The sequence below is a fragment of the Nelusetta ayraudi genome, unplaced genomic scaffold (genome assembly GCF_046127955.1).
Source record: "Nelusetta ayraudi isolate G7.1 ecotype Tasmania unplaced genomic scaffold, CSIRO-AGI_Nayr_v1 ptg000136l, whole genome shotgun sequence".
Lineage (NCBI taxonomy): Eukaryota > Metazoa > Chordata > Actinopteri > Tetraodontiformes > Monacanthidae > Nelusetta > Nelusetta ayraudi.
In genome coordinates this window covers 6,491,523-6,510,912 of record NW_027466186.1, presented here as the reverse complement: position 1 = coordinate 6,510,912, position 19,390 = coordinate 6,491,523, and the positions used below count along the sequence as shown (strand labels likewise).

Below are 19,390 nucleotides of genomic sequence, written 5' to 3'. Positions count from 1 at the left end.
CGATGTACCCTGTCTTCGCCCTATGACAGCTGGAGAGGCTCCGGCAGAACCCCGTGACCCTGAGCTCGGGAAGAAGCGGGTATGGGAAATGGATGGATGGACTTGTCTTCGTCTCGAACCCCAAATGTCTTGGTCTCGTCTCGATCTCGATCAAGTCTCTAGTCTTGATAATGCCCTGGTCTTGGTTGGTGAGCCAGAATAAGCCGTGACGGACGGAACAATCTCTTGCATTTGGAGGGGAAAAGAAAAAGTGCAAACTCAGGCTCGGTGATCATCACTAAGAATAAACTGCTCACCGTGGGACTGGCCAGCACCAGCCACATATTCCCACGACCCCTCCTCCTCTACACACACACACACACACACACACACACACACACACACACACACACACACACACACACACACACACACACAGGGACAAATCAAAACACGGGCTGCAGAGGCGCACAGTCGGCAGGCACCGCACCGCGGAGACGCAGAGAGCAGCCAGCCGCTTTGCACCACTTTTTTTTTCTCCTTTTTCTTTTTTTTTTCCCTCTCCCTCTCTTACTGGCACCGCTGTTTACCATGGAGGCTTCATTTTTCCATGCTGCCTGCGAGGCGGCAGCCGCTTCACACTGCGGAGGAGCCGGACGAGATGAGAAACGTCTTAATCTGACAAGGAATTAGCGGAGGGGAGTAAAAAGTCGCGGGATCCGACCGCGAGTCGGAAAGTGCTGCTGGCTTTGGAAGAAGAAGAAGAAGAAGAAGGAGAAGAAGAAGAAGAAGAAGAAGAAGAAGGAGAAGAGGAGGAGGACGCGCAGCAGGAGGAGTGGGAGGAATTAGCGCAAACTCTGCACTTATTTATTGTGTGAGAATGCCGAGGAGCCGCTTTCCGCTTCGGAGTCACGTCCAAAACGAGGCAAGTAGTAACTGACTCCCGGTCCAGGGTTGAGCTCTCTCTTTCTCTCTTCTTCTGCTTCTTCTTTCTTTCTTTTTTTTTTAAAAAAAATAATAGTGGCTGCGTTCAAGTACTGCAAGCGCAGAGACTGGAGTCAGCAGCAACAGCGCCGTCGTGCCCCATAAATTAAACACGGCGTTAAAGATGCATGCGTGAGGGGACGCTTGATGGTGGAGGTGGGTGGGGGCGTGGGTGAGGGGCTCGTGTCCTGTTGAATCACCCGTTGTGTTCGAGCGACCCCCCCCCCCCCCCTTCCACCTCCCCCCTGAGGGGGAAATAACATCACGAGTTGCTCTGGATGAAGTAACGCGCTAATGGGGGACTTGTTTCTCTTCGAACCGCACTGAGTGTGTGTGTGTGTGTGTGTGTGTGTGTGTGTGAGAGAGAGAGAGAGAGAGAGAGAGAGCGTGTGTGTGGTAAGGGGGGTATCACAAGTTCCCAAGAGAGTCGCTTTATATCTCTATATATTTATATCTATATCTGTATCTATATCTATGTCTATCTACACACACATATATATATACATACTGTTTATACACACACGTATGTGTGTGTGTGTGTGTGTGTGTGTGTGTGTGTGTGTGTGTGTGTGTGTACACAGTGTATCCACATCAGTGGTGTAGTGTCCACCTAAGACAAGTAGGTTGTGGGTTCAATCCCCAGCTGGGTCAGACCAAAGACTGTAAAAATGGGACCCATTGCCTCCTGGCTTGGCACTCAGTATTTGGGATTGGAATGGGGGGGGTTAGATAACCCAATGATTCCCAGGTGTGGCACCACTGCTGCCCGCTGCTCCCTCGGGGGATGGTGGGTCAATGCGGAGGACAAAATTCACATATTTCAGGATGTGTATATATAGATATAGATATACATTATATCTATATATTTATATATACATAGATATATATACACAACAGGCATTACTGTGAATCAGAGGTGTAGTTCCAGTTCAGTGAGGGTTCAGAGGAGGCTGCCGCCTGCCAGGGTCATTAACGTGCAGGCGGCCACGTGTCTTATTAAAGCTGCTATTTCCTGTTTGGGGGGGGGGGGGTGATGTTTGGTGAAGCATCCCTTGTGTAACCCCTGTGTTTTCTCCCCCCCCCCGCCCCCCTCCCGGCCCCTCCACCACCTCCTCAGTGTGAAGCCAGAGGATGACAGCAGCCAGCAGCCCCCCTGAGCGCGGCCCCCCCACCCCCACTCCCTCCTCCTCCTCCTCCTCCTGCTCCTCCTCTTCCCCTGGCTGCCTCCGGACGTGCCGCCGACACCTGAGCGGGAAGGGGCGCTCCTTCCACACCCGCCTGCCCCTGCGCTCGGCACCGGGCGTGTGGCTGCTGCTGGGCGTGCTGGTGGTCCTGGTGGGCATGGCCGTGGCGGTGGCCGGCTATGTCGCGGCGGCGGCGGCGGCATCCAACAAGCTTGCGGGAGGAGGCGGCGGTAGCGGCGGCGGTCGTGGCGGCTCCCACGTGGAGAGGATGAAGCTGGCCGGGCCGGTGGTGATGGGCGTGGGCCTCTTCATCTTCATCTGCGCCGCCACGCTGCTCTTCGAGAACCGAGACCTGGAGCTGCTGCGGCGCCTGCACGGCCCCGACGACCTGGACCACCTCAGGGAGGGGGGGGACGGCTGGGGGGAGGGAGAGGGGGAGGAGCGGGGGGAAGGGGGCGGATGCTGGGCCACGGCTGCCGCCCATGCGCCCCCCCTCCCCCACCCCCAGCCCCTCCCATTCCCACGAGGACACATCTACAACATCAGCAACGGGCCGCCGTCGCCTCCGGCCGAGGGAGGTGAGGAGGAAGGCGAGGGGGAGGGGGGGAGGTCGACCCTGCTGGCCCGGGTCCTGCACCACGGGGAGCCCGTCCCCTCCCCTCCCTGCCGCCACTCCCCCTCCCCCTCCCCTTCCTCCTCCTCCTCACCCCCCTCGCCGCGCCCGTCCCTCCACTCGGACTCGTGCAACTCGAGCAACTCGAGCGAAGTCGACTTCAACACGCGGACGCCCTCGCACCCGCAGCACTGAGCCTTCCTCCCCCCTCCTCCTCCTCCTCCTCCTCTCCTCCATCTCAACCTTCTCCTCCCCTTCCTCCTCCTTCTCCCCCCGTTCCTCCTCTACCTCCTCCATCTCAACCTTCTCCTCCTCTTCCTCTTCCTCACCCTGCTCCCACTCCTCCTCCTCCCCTTCTTAAATATGCATGACGGGACACCCTGGGACGTCACTCCTCTCACTCTCTGTCACTCTCTGGTGTTGAACTCGGACTTGGGACGCGTTTGTTCATCGTCAATAAAAAAAGAAAAAAAGGCGTTGAAAGGTTTTATTGTCGGTGTGCTGGTTCTTGGTGCCTGCGAGCGGCTCTGAGTCACTCCCCAGCCTGCGAAGGGTGCTCTCATCCCCGTCCACTGACTCACCCCCCCAACGCACCCCACCGCACTCCCAATGCCATTTGATGACAACTCCTTCATCTCACCCACCCTGACGCCAGCGCCCGTTTGACCATATTAGGACGTAAGAAAGCGGCTCGGCTCCAAATAAACGTCGAGGTGTGTCTCACTCTTTGCCTCTCACTCCTCCTCCTCTTGCTTCAGATACGCACGGCGCCAAATTTACCTGCTGAAGAGGTTTTTGGTTAAGAGGATGAGCCGGATTAGGCCTCAAATGAACCTTTTATCTAATCTTGCAAAGGCTGTAATCTGTCTTTATCTTGAGGGACGATGGGCATTAGGTGTAAACAAAAAAAAGAAGCACCTCAGGCCAAACTCCACTCACTCACTCTCTCACTCTCCCGCTCACTCACTCTCTCGCTCACTCGCTCGCCCGCCACCTACAGCCATAGCTATAAATACCAGCTGTTGCTCTGTACATATATGTGGATCAGACTTTTGGGTTTCTTCAACTGCAATGGGATGTGAGGAGAAAATAAAATAAAATAAAATAATTAAGTAAATCCCTGCAGCCTGCAGCTCAGTTCCGTCCAGGTCCTCTCTGCGGATGTGACCATCTCGAAGGGTTCCAGTCAGATGGCGGCCGCAAAAAGGAAAAAAGAGCAAAGAGAGACTCTGCGAATGAGCCAAAACGTGTTTGCGAGTTATTCCTGACGCAGCGCAACTGAGCGCTGAAGCCTCAATGCTGCTCTCTCTCTCTCTCTCTCCCTCTCTCTCTCATTCGCTCGCTCGATCGCTCTCTTCCCACCATCCCAACCTTTCATCTGCTCTCACTTCATCATTCGATTCCTACGCTTTATTCAAATGGCTCTGGCCTCGGCTTCAGTTCAACAAAAAGAGAGAAAGAAAGAAGAAGCCAAAAACAGAGTGAAACAATTCTGAGTAAAACGTTCTAGCGGCTCTAATTAAGCTTGTTTGAGCGGGCGGGGGAGGTGAGGGGTGCAGGATTTTAATTATCCCCCAGAATTTATACAACTCCAGCCTCTAATTACACGGTGGGATCAGTCTGGAGGGGGTTTTATAGGTGCCTCAGGACCGCCGAGTATTTCCTTGTTGTTTTGGGCCCTGCTGGGATGCTGCCATCCAGATGACGACAGAGAGCCAAGTGTACAGTAATTTTGGAAAAGAGAGGGGGGGTTGCTGGGGGATTGCAGGGGGTCTTCACGTGTTCAATCAGACGAGGTTTGAATTCGGGGAGATGCGTGTCTGAAATCCTGCGACTTCTTCTTTCACACTTTCACTGCTCAGAAAAGCAGCTCTCCCTCCTCGCTCACTCACTCTCACTCGCACTCTCACACACGCACGCACACGAGTGCCGGCTCTAATGTGATCACATCGAGGGAGATTTGAGAGCTGCTACCCGAGATCATTTTCATTGCGTTCGCGATGACTGTGGACGCCGGCACCCGGCGAGCTCCAACTAATGCGCTGGAATGCGGCGGCCCGCTCGAGGACGAGCCGCCTTCAGCTGGGAGACCGTTTGAAAAGTCTTCTGCACTATCTTTTTTTTTTTTTTTTTTAAGCCCTACACGCTTTACCCTGTAATCCTGCTTCCTACTATCCAGTTCAATTTCCACAAAAATCCACAAGAGGAAGAAACTAAATCTTTAAGTCTTACATTTAGTTTTGATACACAATCTAAACCGCAAGGACAAACCAGTGCAGTGCGACGTTGCTCAGGACGGAGAGAAGCAAGCAAATCCGAACAGCTGAAGCCATCAAATAAAGATTTTTTTTTTTATCATGATTATTGTTGGCGTTCTCCGGGCAGAAGAGAGCTCGACGCAGGAATCATTTTGCCCCTGTTTGTTGATTTACAAGGCATAAACCAAGATTAAATTCAGATGTTTAAATCTGACACAATTTTCAACACGGAAACCCGCAGGATGAACAACCACACAAGAGTCCCAGCAATCTGGGGGGTCTCTCATGTTACGCCAGTGTGTGTGCGTGTGCGCGCGCGTGTGTGTTACTGGTCAGTTTTGTTACATAATTCAGCGACACTGCTTTTTTTTTATTGTTCCTTTTTTTTTTTTTTTTTATGTTTTTTGGCCGAGCACGTAACCCAATTGAATTTTTCTCCCCTCTGAGATTAGCGCGCGTCTGTTTTGCGTGCGCGTGCGTGGCAACGTATCGCAGCAGACGCACAGGAGGCTGTAAGCTGCTTAACCACGCGCTGACTCAGGACACATGAAAAGTATTGTTCCTCACACGGGAGAGGAGCTGCGATCAACGTTTTTGCGGGGTGAAAGATGCCGCTGACTCAAGACGCCTGTAGATGCCGGCTCTATTTTTCTTTATTTTTTTAAGACTTCACCTGTTCAAGCAGGAAAGAGGGATTAAGCCAAGACTGCTGCTCTGACTAGGGAGAAATGAGTTCCATCACCTTTCTTCACCTGCCATGTAGAAATTTCCTGCAACTGACCTGCTCTGGTTTTCTGTGCTGTGCACTCCCCCCAAAAACGTGTATTTTCTGTTTTACAAATGGCTAATAAACCAAAAAGTTCTTCAAAGAGACATCCGGTCTGCTGGCTGCTCTACCTCACTTCTTCAAATCCTCAGACAGGCCTCGCAATCCGGGCACGGTCAGCAAATTGTGTCGTTAATCCCTGAAAATGACTTTATTGTTGGCTCATCTGCAGCCTTTCAGTGGCTTTGCGGGATAAACAGCAGGTCCGTCCCTGACTGGGAGTAATCCAATTGCAGCCTCGGCATTCCTGGCTGTGTACTCAATGGAAGTGGTAGCGTGCTCACAATGAAAGGACTAATATTCTGTGTTTTTCTCATCATGGTACTCACACCCACACAAGGTAAGTTGACCTGTGTTTATACGAGAAAAATAGTTTTTTTTTTTTTTTTTTAATCTGTTTTCAGCCGTATTGCCACTTGACTCTTCCTTTAACCCCATGAGGACCGAAAGCTGAAAATAAAAGGAACCAAATCTAAGTTGTGCTGCTACACTGATCCAACACTAATCGACGAGTCTTCCTGTGGCATGCATGCTGTTTTCTCTCAAAAATTGTCCCAGCTGATTCATCAACTGACTAATGTAATTCAAATAACCTCCCATTTAAAAAGAGAGCGAGGGAAGAGAGAAACAGGGCGCGTGTGGAATTCGCTTATCATCGCCACGCTTGCGTCTGAATGATTTGATTTCTCTTTATCATGTAGGACAGAGAGATGAAAGAAGTCAAATTTACTGCAACACTCGCTGGCTCTGTGCTGCTCCTCCAGTCTCGACTGCGTGCAGTAGATTTAGAAAGATAGCAAGTTGGAACATTACGTTACATCTGATTCATCGCTACGTCAGACTGAGCGATGAAAAAATAAAATAAAGCTGAAAAGAAATGTGATTTCTAGCAGGAGACACTGTAACGTTTCCCTTACTAAATCGCAGCTATTTACAAATAAAGTCACTAGAAAGTCTGTAGTGTCCATTCAGTGACATCCACTGTGTGAGTCTTTAGGTTCCTGAGCCAGCAGCAGCTAATGAGATGAAAGGGGATGAGAACCGTGAGCCGTCTTTATGCTCATTTTACGGCACGAGGTGCTTAGTGCATCTGCAGAGTGCAGCAGCCAATCTGGCAACAGGATGGGTTTTGACTTAAAAAAAAACCTCTCTGAGACAGTGTTGCTGCAATGATCTGCAATATAATTATGCCTTAAAGTAAGCTGCGCATAGCTGCATACAATGTGTTCATTACGAGGAGCCTAAAAGACTCAAAACAATCAAAACCTCTATTTTCAACCAAACTCCTCCCAGCGTTTTCAAAATTAAGAACTAATTGCATTATTCAGAATATTTTTTGAAGCACAGTCCTTCTTCCTCATGCACTGTATTCAGCAGCCAGTTCTTTTTTTTCCTTCTTTTTATTAATTACAGTACCTGTCTGGTTAATAAAAACCCGATGCAGCCAAAGACCTGGAGCGCTCCCTGAATAACACAAGTCATCAACTCAAAGAAACAAATTCCAGACCGCCGCAGAATAAACAAAATATCTCTGGGATGCTTAAGTGCTCTGCAGTCTTTGGCTCATCAGTTTGGCTCCGCCGTCCTGCATCGGCGTTCCAACTCGGAGCAGCAGCTCGAATGATAAATGTTTGACCCAGTCTGAGTACATACGCCAAAAAACATCTAAATAGTCTGATGCTTTTAATCCATTAGTCTGTCATGGATACATTGAACATGAATTCTCAAGGGTGAAACATAAAGCACTGTCAGTTTTAGGTCAACAGCACGAGAGTAAAGATTGACTGTAACAAGCTGCACTCTCTCTGCGCCTTTGCCTGGGCTTAGGGGAGGATGAGGAGCCACTGGAACAGCTCACCGAGTCAATGGGCTACGAAGAGGAGCGGCCGTTCCTGCAGTGTTTTAAGTGTGATTTGGGATTCTGGGACGCCTGCTACACGACCGAGACCACATGCGTCCCTGGTGAACGTTGCTTCACCGGCCGAGGAAAGGCAGGTGCTGTGTGTTTTAGCTTCTTTTTAAGCAATCTGGAATGTCATCAGATAAATCTAAATCTGATTTTGGAGGAGGGGTTCTATTGGGGATTACCAAGTATGTTTTGTCCCTCTAGGTGAGCTGGATATCAAGACCCTGGGTTGTGCAAGAGCAGAGGAGTGCGAAATGGAGACCACAGTGGAATTCCTCTTCAACGCAACAGTCTTTGTCATGACCAAACACTGCTGCAACGGTCCCTTCTGCAACTCTGCACACAAACTAGAGTCGGCCGCCCTCATCTACTTCCTCGTGGCTGTTCTAGTCACCCGGCACCTCGCTGAGGCCGCGGCTGCATCGCAATAAACAACTTCTTTTTTGTTGCTCAGACAGAGTGGAAAAAAGTGTTTGAAGTGATGCAGAATGGATTTCAACCACATGGCGAAATGGAAACAGCAGCTCGATGGAACTTTGTGTTGTCCAGTACTAGACTGCAGAGCTAGAAAACACGATGTAGATGAAGACACGTGTCCGAATGTTCTGTTTGTGTCGTGTAGCAAATGAACAAGAGAAGTTTCGGCCGTGTCAACATATCCAGCACGGTAAACAATATTAGTCGAACTGTAGATCTTAACTGTCAAAAGGCACTAAAAACATTACGCGAAAGAATAAAAGGAAACTGACCATAGAACAGCCAGGCGAGATCGACGCTGCAAAGGAGACGCTCAGGAGCGGCTCTACAGTTCACCAGCAGAGGGCAGGAGCTCCTCTTTCATAAAGTGCTGCAGGTCCAAGTCTTTGTCCTCCAGGTTGAGACTCAGGAACTTTTCCACCACAGTCTTGCACCTGTCAATCACAGGTCGCCCCTCCAAACTCAACATTCATACACGCCGGCTCTTTTCACTGCTGCTGAGTGCAAACCGAGTTCAACAAACCTGTTGGCTCGCTCATCTGAAGACGCTTTGTCAACATGTTTGATGGCCCTCCCTGTCCTGTAAAGTTGTGACACCTGCCAACACACATCAGTCAGCTTAAACCGAGCATGTCACTGTGCTGCGGTCTGTGCGTGTGTGTGTGTATCAACCTCAACTCCTCTCTGTACGAGGCTGGCTGGCAGGCCTGCCAGTGTGGCGATGTTGGCGGCATAGCTTGACTGACAAATCCCTTCCTTCAGCTGGTACAGAAACACCAACTCATCCCCGTCCACGGCTGTCTCCAGAGTCTAGATCGGTGATAGAAATGAACAAATGAATGCAAAACCACAAAAAAACCCTCCGAAAATGAATAAAGATCTAATGAGAAAGAACTAGCACTGAGTCTTGCTAATTGGTCACCTGGGATACTTTCCCCTCCCAACTCCTTTCTTCTTCTCAACATGAAACTTTAACGTGACTCACTCATTTTGCTTCAGGCAAATGTTTTCAATGTTTGAGATGAGGTGAGCTGCTGTCAGTACCAGAAGATCCAGCTGATTGGAGGACGGCAGCAGACCCAGCTGCAGCAAACTGTGGAAGTTGGTGGCCATCAGGACGTGAGGAACATCAGCTGGAGCTTTCCTCAGCCAGTGGGAGATGGACGCGGCCAACAGAGAGAGTCCGTCCACCTCGAGGAGGAGATGATATCAGCTGTTTATAAGCGAGGCAGACACTGCTCTTGGCAAAGTACTTCAGTTTTGATTTTCATAAAACTCCCGATAGCACACGACTGAGTGCGCGGCCCGAATAAGGCAGGAAACAGTGCTGCTGAAATTATATGTTCATGTTGTTGTTTCACCGCTGAGTCCTGCAGCTCAGGTTCTATATATAACAGCTCCCTATACAAATCAAGTCAATGTATAAAGGCAAGGCAAGACAAGACAGCAGGAGTCTTATGTATGAAAAACACAGCTTGCGGCAGTTAGCAGATAAAATGAAGGGTATAAGCCATTAAGCAACAGGGATCGTACATTTTGTTGTTTTTTTTTTTTTTAGAGAAGTGTCACATTTATTTACAGAAGTGTGAAGATAAGAATCGTCCAGGTTTGGTTTCGCGGCAAATAAAGGCAGAAGGTTCTGTTAACTAAATAATTTGTTATGAAATTAAGTCATGGTTACGTGTGTCGTTTGGTGCTTAACTGTTTGTCTGCAGGAGGAAAAAAATCTTTCTGCAATTATGTCTGGGAATACCAGTTTTAGTAACAAGAAAGAGCTCGATGCAAAGATAATAATACGCCTGCCCACAAAACTTCTATTATAAAACAACTTTGGAGTTTAATTCATCACATGAGATGAAACAGACCCCTTAAACTCTCATTGTAAATGTTATTCTTACAACCTAAAACCTTCTTTTTTCATTGTTTCCAGTCCCTGCCTCCCACACTTCAGCCTCTTCTTTGGACAAGCAAAATTTGTTTGGACCCTCGTGTCCCTCTCCAGAGTCACTGTGGCGACAGTGATGGAGGACCGAGAACAAAATGATGATGCTCAGAGTGCAGTACAAACATTCAACATTGATATGTTGCAGCAGCAGCAACAGCAGATACACACACAAATAAAACAAGTGAAATAGCACATGACACATACACAAGGAGAAGATATGACTGCAATATTGCAGTTTGTAGCAATTAATGCTTGCAGGCTTCATTCAGGCTTAATTCCCTGGCCTGTCCATGGTGAACTTCAACACCTCTCCAAACAGCTGCTCCCACTTTGTCGCTAATGCGTAACACATGTTGAGCGGAGCCGGATACCCGTTTACAAAGCAGCTCTAAATTAAATAAACTGTATTGATTATGAAGCGTTTCAGGCACTTCATATAAATGACACAGTGTGTCCCTGTTACTCACAAACACACAGTTTCAAGTCACAAAGCACTGGAATATATTTTTCTTACAGTGTTTGTTCCCTTTCCAAATTCATCGACGAGAACTAACGAGTTGCCGGTGCTGCTGTTGAGAGCGTGAGCCATCTGGGGAAAGTAGAGAGAAACTGTTACGCCACACACACTGTTGTTTCATCTTGTGCGCATGTGTTTGTGTGTGTGAGCGGCTGTGTAGGTCTTCAGGCAGCGGATGCTTTCTAAAAAATGTCTTGACAGGTGGAGAGTGGGAGAAGAGCCGGAGGACAGTCAGTGTGGAAGTTCAGAATATTTTATTTTCACACCCACCCACGCTGATGGACACAAATTTGTTTTTTCCGCGTATGTGTACGAAAATGTATGTGTATGTCAGCGTACAGTACATGGTTAAAGTACCTAGTTGAGTGTACGGTACCTGCTTGAGGTCTATCATGAAGGTGCTGAGGCCCACCGACACAGACTCTCTGCTCTGCATGCGGGTGAAGATCCCGTCCACTAGCCCGATCTCTGCCTCCTTGGCGGGAACATCGGAACCAATCAAGGCCATGAAGACGATCAAGCCCACCTGCCAAAGAACGCAGAGAGACATGTCACACTGGTTCACAAGACAATATGCATATGCACTGAGGAAGGGACAGTAAGTTGTGTTATTGTATTGTAATAATAATATTGGATTGAATAGCATGATTTATATAGTGCTTTTCAAGGTACCCAAAGCGCTTTACATTGAACCCATGGTGGTGGTGAGCTCCATGTGTAGCCACAGCTGCAGTGGAGTAGAATGTTGGAAGCGTGGCAGTCAATCTGCCCACCACCAAACATTCACTCACAATTGTACGAGGCACACTGGGATGGAGCAGGATTTGAACCGCCAACCTTTCGATCATTGGACGACCTGCTCCACCTCCTGAGCTACAGTCGGCCCATTTGTGCCATTGTTATGGTCTCAGTCTGGGCTTGCGCTGCTCCCACCTGCTTTAGGTAGATGCTCTTGCCGGAGGAGTTTGGCCCAGTAATGACTTTGACTCTGCCATGTGAATCGGAGCTCTGGTAACAGTTGGCCACAAACATCGGGGAGCAGAGCTCCAGCAACGCATGCCTGGAACATTAGAGCATTGATGGATCAGCGCTGCGAGAAGGCTTTGTATACAAGGCTTATTGGTCGGAGATCTGCAATTAATCACACGCGAGATTTATTTACATTCCCCTCCACTTGTGAATCATGAGTGCAACCTTTGATTTACAAGAACTAGTACGCAGAGCGCGGTCTTCATTCACTGTGTGAGCTCCTCCAACCTGCCCTGAGTGACTGATATTCTCCTGTGGCTGGACAATTTGGGTGAAGTGTAGCTGAACTCCTGAGAGGCGCTGCTCATAGCCATCAGACAGTCCAGCTCCGCAATGAGATCCAGAACCTGCACAGCGAGCACATTTATCATATTGACGACCCAGAGGAAACATATGACGCAGCAGTGAGCAGAGAGTGTGTTCACTAACCCAGAACCTGGCAAGATTACGCACATGGGCAAACAAGGTGAACAAAAACAAATATTTAATACTTGATACAAAAAATCCAAAGGGATCCCGATGCACTGATGATTAATTTTTTATAATGCTTTTCACTCGATTTTCTTTTTTGCCAAGCTCACCAAATGGAAAACTAATAACAACAATACTCCTCTCCTCTCCACATTAAAACATTAAATCTTCAGTCGATTGGACCCAGAAGTGCCAAATGAAAAACACAGACCTTGTAAAGGGAGGCGCTCCTCTCCAGGATTGTGTTCTGCAACTGTGTCATGACAGCAGTTTCCATGTCTGGCAAACATGAAGTATACCCGCGGCACCGTCATTTGTTCCGGTAGTGTATACAATGTTGTGAACATGTACACATAGGCAAATTATTTGCTCGTGAGATTACACAATACCTCGAATGTCGCAGTGCAAGTCTCCTAAGAGATGGTCCAGCTCCTTTGTTCTCTGGCTGCGGTAGTGCAGTCTGTCCTCCGACAGAAACTGGACCCCAGAGACACAGGCAAAGACGTCAATATAAAAAAATGTGTAAACAAACACTCAAATTGTGTTAAAACAACGACAAAACTCACTAAAAAATCAAGGCCCTCCATCTCAAAATCCTCTTTCTCCTGCATGCTGGGCAGGCGAGGGAGAGAAAGCAGGAAGCCAATCTGGAGGGAAAATCAAACGCATTTGATCACAAGTCTGTGACCTGCTCCAGTTCTTTTGATGGTATGAGCAGCACTGCGAGGCCAACGCTCAGGCAGGATACCAGATTAGACAACACGGCCATTTTGCAGAAAAGTTCAGCAGCTGCGTAGACAAACCAGGGGGATGTAAATGACACAGCAGGAGGAAATATGAGCATCCAGCTGCTCCAGTTCTCTTCTGGCTACATCAGTCAGAAAGTCTGACAGACCCATGATCTTCCTCTTCTCTGCCAGAGAGAGGCATCATCACTGACAATGCAAATCAGCTCACATGTGCTAATTATACATGCAAAAAGAAAAATCCCATCATGAAGCACTTACTCTCATCAATTTCTGGGTAAACATTTGGTTTGATGGTAAATCGGTTCTCAGTTGGGCTGGATTCAAAATCCACCTGCAGCACACGAGTCAGAAGTTATGAGGAATCAATAGCTGCTGCTTATCAATCTGCAGCTGTGCATGGGTGAATGTGAGCATCTCACTATTCGGCTGATGAGGGAAGCGATGTAGGGGAGCTCGTCTGAGCACCCTTCGCTGACGTCGTGAAAGAGCTGAATGGACTGAGGCAGCCGGCGCACTTTGTCCCTGATACACACCGCACTGGATATCGTCTGGCACAAACACAAACTATGTTTTGTTAACACAGTGAACAGGTTAACAGGTTGCATGTCAGTTCTGTCTGTCGCTCTGACCTTGTAGAGGCTCTGCCAGTTGGTCATGTTGGTGTACGAGAGAGACATCCTGCGCAAAAGAGTCTAATGTACACAAGCACAGCCCATTTGTCAGTGAAACATTTACAGACGAGGAGGAAAGGTAGACGACTGGTCAGAGATGATACCGGCAAGTTACTGATGTTCCGCAGCAGGGACTGAAGGGTGCTCATGATGTCAGAGTTCTGAGGCGACGTGAAGAAACGGATCACCTCCTGCCTTCTGTGGAGCACATCCAGGTCCTGTGTTGGCCTCAGGAACCACTGGCTGATTAAGAGTAGAGGCTCTGTTTGTTAGTTCAATCAGTCTGAAGGCATTGAAGTAAAAGTATTAATTTAACTTTCTCAATATAACTGATTAAGAAAAATAAGGTAATGGCATTTTTATGTTGGGTGACGGGACTCTTACCGCAGCAGTCTGGAGCCAAACCTGCATCTGCACCTGTTCAAAATGCCTGAGACAAAAAAAGAAAAACATAAATCATTAGATTATGATTGGACCCAAGTACCCAATAGAGAAGTGACAGACTGCACTTAAATGGATTGCGTACCATAAAGACTAAGTCCTTCTTTTTCACCTGAATGTATCTTGTACACTGATGGGTGAAGCTCTGACTTGAAGATTTGTAGGACACTATAAGAAAATTAATTCAAAAAATTGAATCAGCATTTTTTTTTGCTTTTTAAACGTCAAAGCCAGACTAAGATACTACAGTCACAACAGTTTCACAAAATTTCTGTTTCAATCTAAATATAGAATAGAAATGGCACAAAAATAGATATCAAATGAAGGCAGAGGAGACAATACAATACTTCCCATAAAAGATCATTATATGATAATATATTTTACCTGTAGGTGTCCGTATCAATGTGAACAATACCTTTACTGAAAGAGGAAGAAACAATACACGTTTTCACAATATCAAGACTTCTCATTAATGAAAATATTTGCATGAGACAACTTCAGTTTTTTGTTTTTTTATTAACCCGCTTTGCCTTTGTGACTTAATACAAGCCGCGCACAGACCGCAACGGATAACTTCATTGACAAACTCCTCCGGGGGTTGTTCTTAGGGGAAATGTGTGATAACAGTGATGGTTGTTTGTGTTTGTGAGTGCGGCTGAATTAGCGCATATCTTACAGTGTGTAGGCGTTGAACTGCAGGATAGGAATCCGAACACTGCTGTCTTCCAGCTCGACTCCCACTCGCCTCCTGTCCAGACATTTTAGCAGAGCTCCCAGTGCCCTGAGCTACACTCACACACACACGTGCACACCCACAAACACACATGCATGCACACACACACACGGACATGCACACTCACGCACGGGCATGCAAAATTCACACATACCCACACACAGAGATAAACACAACAGCATGATTGACAGTTCATATTTACCTCCTGCAGAACGATGGACTGATATGTTTGGACGATATGTGGACAGCTGGCTCACCATTAGGTGGGAGTCAAAAGAGATACACGAGGAGAGGTAGGACATTTTCTCCCGCTCTGAGATTGAGGCAGGAAGGAAAGGCAGGTGGGCCAATAGTAATCTCTGCTTGCTAATGTTCAGACCTGCAATGTGAAAGATCCGAGGAAATACAAAATATTTAAATCCTTCTAAAAGGAGGGATCAGGCTAAGAAATTTATGACAAATTCGATTTCGGGATAGGTTTGCTGATTACCGAAGTCAACGTAAGGATAAATAACCACTTCTGGTCTGTAGTCAGGATTTGACGCTGGGAAACAACAGAAATATGTGATGGAAAGTGGTTGTTTCGCATTGCAGAGTTGTGTTTCGTGAAAGCAGGGTAAGGCAGTGCATAATAGATAGGAGAGATACTCCTCCCCCTTATCAAGTTGGCTGACTGCAGAGTCAAGCACCCACAATCTCACTCGATTCCCTTGACCCACATTTTGAAACACTTTCTTGGTGTTTTCGGTCTGCCTTGTCTCCATTTACAGATAGTGTTTGTCCCTCAAAACTCACCAAGTTGTTGCAGGAAGTGGGTCATGCAGTGCTCTTGCTTTGCACTGGTAATAATTACATGCGGAGACACCTCCTGAAGGACTGAATTAAAAGAAGAGATTGATGTGTTAAATTAAGTACATACCATAAGTAGCTGATAAAGGCCTTTGAAAAAATAAAAAATAAAACATATTCACCTGAAAATGTGAACTGTCAAGTGTCGTGTGAAATACTTACCTCTGGCCAGAAGATGGAGTTTGTGGTTGTCCGGAGTGTCTGTCATGTGGTGTAAAGATGAGTCCTTACTGTCATAAAAACAGAGGCCCACCTTCCCATGCTGCGCTAAAACACTCAGTAAGACCTGTTTTAGAAAAATATGAGTTAAGTGGGTATGTTTAATTGCTGTCAGTCGACTGGGGAGTGACATCTGCACTCACCAGGGGTAAGTCTTCCTCATCTCCATCCTCACTGATATTCGAGGCACCGAACGTCATCCCACCTGCTTCTCTCACATCCTGTAGTGCTTCCATGACCGGGAGACACTTGAGTATCTAAAACGCATCGATTAACACACCTGGTAATTTGCTAGAAGTCCGTAGCTTATAAGGAAACAGCAAATTAGTGTAGAAACGAAAACTATTACGAATTAACTGAAATCATTGAGGCTAGCGGCAGATTAGCAAGGATGTTTATTTAAAAGAACAGTTGTCATGTCAGGCAACTACTTATAGCTAACTTATTTTAAGCAGTTACAAGTATGACTTCACCAGTTTAGCGACTTCCTACCTTGAGGTTTTTTTTTTTCTGACAGAAATGGCGCGGGTTCCGGAAGTGTTATTAACTGCTCGTTGTCGTGTTTGCTAAAGTGACGCTCGACCTCGCAATGTCCAAAATGACATTACATTGAACGTCTTTCATCTTCATCTATTGTTCATATCAGGATGAATGATATACTGAAGTTACAAAATCACACAAAATCACTCATTCTCTCAAGCCCCCCCCCCCCAGTTATTGTCTTTCATTGTTTTACCTGTAATATTTCTCACCATTAAATGTGTTATCTAAAAATAGTTGTGCAAAGATTCAAAGTAATAAGCAGAGGCAGAGGTTGTGTAATGGCTAAGTAAAGTTGATGCATTTATATATGTACTTTGAATTTTTAAATCATTTTTCAATAATTAATATACTGGTGAGTGGATAAATCTGTTTAATTAATATTTCAGTATATTGCAGCCACATATATAGTTAAGAAACAACTAGCTAATCAGTAAAAGGAAAGACATAAACCAACATAGATTTTATATGAAACTTTTTTATTTTATTTTTTTAAAGCAAGAATGATGGCAAATACATATTTTCTCTAACTTCATATCAATAAGTTAAACACATCTATATATCAACCATAACAATAAATAAACATTACATTTTAATTATATAAATTATCTAGCAAGACATTGTGTTAAATACGATTTTAACAATCAATGACAAGAGAGAAGATAGTTATGGAGACATGGAGGTTAAGGCAATTTGTTCATCTGATGCCTCCTCTTTTGCCTTACAAAACATTGAATTGACTGTCCGCAAAGATCCATCAGGGAAGGGGGGCCACCTGGAGGAAAGACAAAGAAACACTCCATTAGTTTGTATGTTTCAATGCACCTGACCAAGTGACGGCCTGACCCTCACACGAGGCTCTGTAACACAGCTGTATGCTGGCTCTTCCTCTCACACTGAGAGGAGGAAAAGCTCCACTCCACAGGGAAGGTTTTGGAAACCATCACTAAGAAAACTGTCATTGACAATAAATCCTAGAGTTCCTGCATCAGCATCCAGGACCATTAAAATATGCTGAGGTATAAGGAGAGGTGTCTATGCTAGTTTTACTCTGGATTAAGTGGGAGACTGCAGCCTAAAATCATTGCCATGCTCATAATTCCACTTTTTATTCCTTTCTGGATAAGCTCCAAGATTCTGTCCAGCATGCCAGAGCCGATTGGTTGTCAGCTCCCAGCCGCAGGACTGTGAATCCCCCCCCCCACCAGTACTTTGTACCCCAACGCCTGTAGAGGACATTCTTGCGAGGAAATACCCAAGACAGCATTTCTTCCCTTGTGGCCACTGCATATCCCACACGTGAAGTCCACTTCTCACCCCCACTCTGCTCGCACACCATCACTACTCAGCTCCAAAGGTGAGCACATGACTTCCTGTTTGAAGGCGGACAGCAGAAAGTGTGGGGAGTGGTGCACCGTCCCCTGGAACGACTGGACGTGACTTCAGAAGGATGGCGAGGCAAGAGGACGTCGATTCAGCCAGTAGGGAGAAGGGTTGTAAAATTTTACTTTGGTTATTATGCTAGTGAAAACATAGGTTGGAGTCGTCAGCCGTCACGTTGTGCAGCCATGCAGACAGCAAGAGACCCATCGGTTTATTCTGGGGTGGTGCGGGGTGCAAGGTGTTACATGTAGGTGGTGGTAGGTGGTATTTGCGTGAAATCTTCTTCAAGTCGATGATGTAAAAACCATCGCTTTTCCTCTTGCACCCCGCACAGGTGGCATTTGTAAGGTGGTATATCACCTTACAAGAGGCAATCTGTCATGTTGCACCTGTATAAATGCAGGCCTGGCACAAAGTAATAACGAACTGTATTGAGGTTTAAACGTATTTTCTTAGATGGTCACTTCATAAGAAAACAGACAGCAGTAGTTTACCGGGGTCTCTTCAGAAATCCTTCCCTTCGCTCTTCCACTGCAGGTGGTCCTCGGATATCCTCCTCCTCCTACTCATCTTCCCCCTCCTCCTCTTCCTCCTCCTCCCTCTGGATCACGGTTTAAACCGGAGCCTTATCGAGCAGTTCGTGCGTCGACGGGTACTGGAACAGAACACTCCATCATCGCCGCAGGCTGAGGGCGCGGAGAGCTGCCGTGACAAGGACAGCGGAGCTCTTGACGTGTTGTGGGAAAACTCGACACACATCGCGTCAAGAAATCATTGCGTAGTAGAGAAGATGCAAACCTACCTCAGCTATATCTCATAAATCGGGAAATAAAAATCCGATCCAATTTCACCTCGTCCTATAGTGGATGTAAACGTAAACGGCGAAACACAGCGCGAGGATTAAAGTCGGGCTTTTATAAAGCAAGAACATAAAAATGAAATAGAACCCAAATCGGCTCATTATTTCAAAGAGCGCATGCGCAGCGGGACGACAGGGAAATATTTCGCCCAGAATGTGGTCTGACAGAGTATAAAAAGATGCGTTTGGATGCTCTGGGATAGGCAGCGACATTTGCGAACCTGAGCGCAGACTGGGAAACGTAGTGATACAGATACTGGGGGGGCTTTTTAAATTATTATTTCACAGACCAGACATAATCTTTGATTTGGTCCCAGCTGATCTTTTGCAATTTGGCAGTATTTTATTCTGTATTATCATGCCGTTTTTCTGTGGTGAAGTGTTTGTACATCGAAACCCCAATCAAAATCATTAAAAATAAATAAAACATTAATAAGTCAGTCATCGGTTGATTGTATTCAATCATTGACACTAAGTATATCACGCTCTTTGTCTGCAAGGTATTACTGAGGGTAAGTTTATCCATGAAACACGTTGAAGTGGGTGAAACTTTGGTGTTTTATTTTCCACGTTGAGGCCACAATGAGAAACCACATCCCCCCAAAAACTCGGAACAGCACTAAAGAACTTTCAAATTGGATTATATTGATTTAACAAAGGTCTCCATGTGCTTAACTTTAGCAACCTAATACAAATAAATTATGTCAAATAACCAAACATGAACTTAATTGCATCCATTTTGGGTGGGTTGGAGTAA

The 19,390-nt window shown here is 46.6% G+C and overlaps 3 protein-coding genes, 1 long non-coding RNA gene and 1 pseudogene across 4 annotated transcripts; 2 read left to right on the top strand and 3 right to left on the bottom strand.

Annotated features, from left to right (window-relative positions):
* The first annotated feature begins 326 nt into the window (after positions 1-326).
* Positions 327-5,891, top strand: LOC142879454 (uncharacterized). Its single transcript, XM_076012779.1, has 3 exons — positions 327-904; positions 2,081-2,986; positions 3,049-5,891. Exon 2 carries the CDS (start codon positions 2,095-2,097, stop codon positions 2,953-2,955), a length of 861 nt encoding a protein of 286 aa, XP_075868894.1. The 5' UTR covers positions 327-904; positions 2,081-2,094; the 3' UTR covers positions 2,956-2,986; positions 3,049-5,891.
* A 132-nt stretch (positions 5,892-6,023) lies between these two features.
* On the top strand, positions 6,024-8,181 carry LOC142879455 (protein Bouncer-like). Its single transcript, XM_076012780.1, has 3 exons — positions 6,024-6,184; positions 7,672-7,839; positions 7,955-8,181. The coding sequence occupies exons 1-3, from the start codon at positions 6,130-6,132 to the stop codon at positions 8,179-8,181; spliced, it is 450 nt and encodes a 149-aa protein (XP_075868895.1). The 5' UTR covers positions 6,024-6,129.
* A 349-nt stretch (positions 8,182-8,530) lies between these two features.
* msh5 (mutS homolog 5) lies at positions 8,531-16,146 on the bottom strand. The gene is made up of 25 exons (XM_076012778.1): positions 15,995-16,146; positions 15,795-15,918; positions 15,579-15,659; positions 15,274-15,327; positions 15,041-15,162; positions 14,727-14,836; positions 14,435-14,470; positions 14,136-14,218; positions 13,994-14,039; positions 13,714-13,852; positions 13,568-13,630; positions 13,358-13,486; positions 13,197-13,269; positions 12,993-13,102; positions 12,756-12,836; positions 12,579-12,666; positions 12,401-12,468; positions 11,947-12,065; positions 11,623-11,749; positions 11,066-11,215; positions 10,687-10,761; positions 9,272-9,418; positions 8,900-9,037; positions 8,751-8,824; positions 8,531-8,661 (listed from the first exon to the last, which is right to left on the bottom strand). The coding sequence occupies exons 1-25, from the start codon at positions 16,085-16,087 to the stop codon at positions 8,553-8,555; spliced, it is 2,439 nt and encodes an 812-aa protein (XP_075868893.1). The 5' UTR covers positions 16,088-16,146; the 3' UTR covers positions 8,531-8,552.
* Positions 16,147-16,855: 709 nt separating this feature from the next.
* LOC142879418 (uncharacterized) lies at positions 16,856-18,854 on the bottom strand. Its single transcript, XR_012925299.1, has 3 exons — positions 18,577-18,854; positions 18,269-18,476; positions 16,856-17,166 (listed from the first exon to the last, which is right to left on the bottom strand). It is a non-coding gene; the product is annotated as an uncharacterized LOC142879418 (long non-coding RNA).
* LOC142879449 (SPRY domain-containing SOCS box protein 4-like) lies at positions 17,160-18,156 on the bottom strand (annotated as a pseudogene).
* Positions 18,855-19,390: the final 536 nt, after the last annotated feature.

Excerpts from the sequence above, each read along its gene's own strand:
- LOC142879454 (XM_076012779.1), top strand. The coding sequence starts at position 2,095 with ATGACAGCAGCCAGCAGCCCCCCTGAGCGCGGCCCCCCCACCCCCACT.
- msh5 (XM_076012778.1), bottom strand. The coding sequence starts at position 16,087 with ATGGAAGCACTACAGGATGTGAGAGAAGCAGGTGGGATGACGTTCGGT. Across the intron at positions 9,419-10,686 it reads TTGGAAAGGGAACAAACACT|GTGGACGGACTCTCTCTGTT; the intron begins GTAAGAAAAATA and ends CTCCTCCTCGAG. Across the intron at positions 8,662-8,750 it reads TCAGATGAGCGAGCCAACAG|GTGCAAGACTGTGGTGGAAA; the intron begins GTTTGTTGAACT and ends TGTGATTGACAG.
- LOC142879455 (XM_076012780.1), top strand. The coding sequence starts at position 6,130 with ATGAAAGGACTAATATTCTGTGTTTTTCTCATCATGGTACTCACACCC. Across the intron at positions 6,185-7,671 it reads GGTACTCACACCCACACAAG|GGGAGGATGAGGAGCCACTG; the intron begins GTAAGTTGACCT and ends GCCTGGGCTTAG. Across the intron at positions 7,840-7,954 it reads CACCGGCCGAGGAAAGGCAG|GTGAGCTGGATATCAAGACC; the intron begins GTGCTGTGTGTT and ends TTGTCCCTCTAG.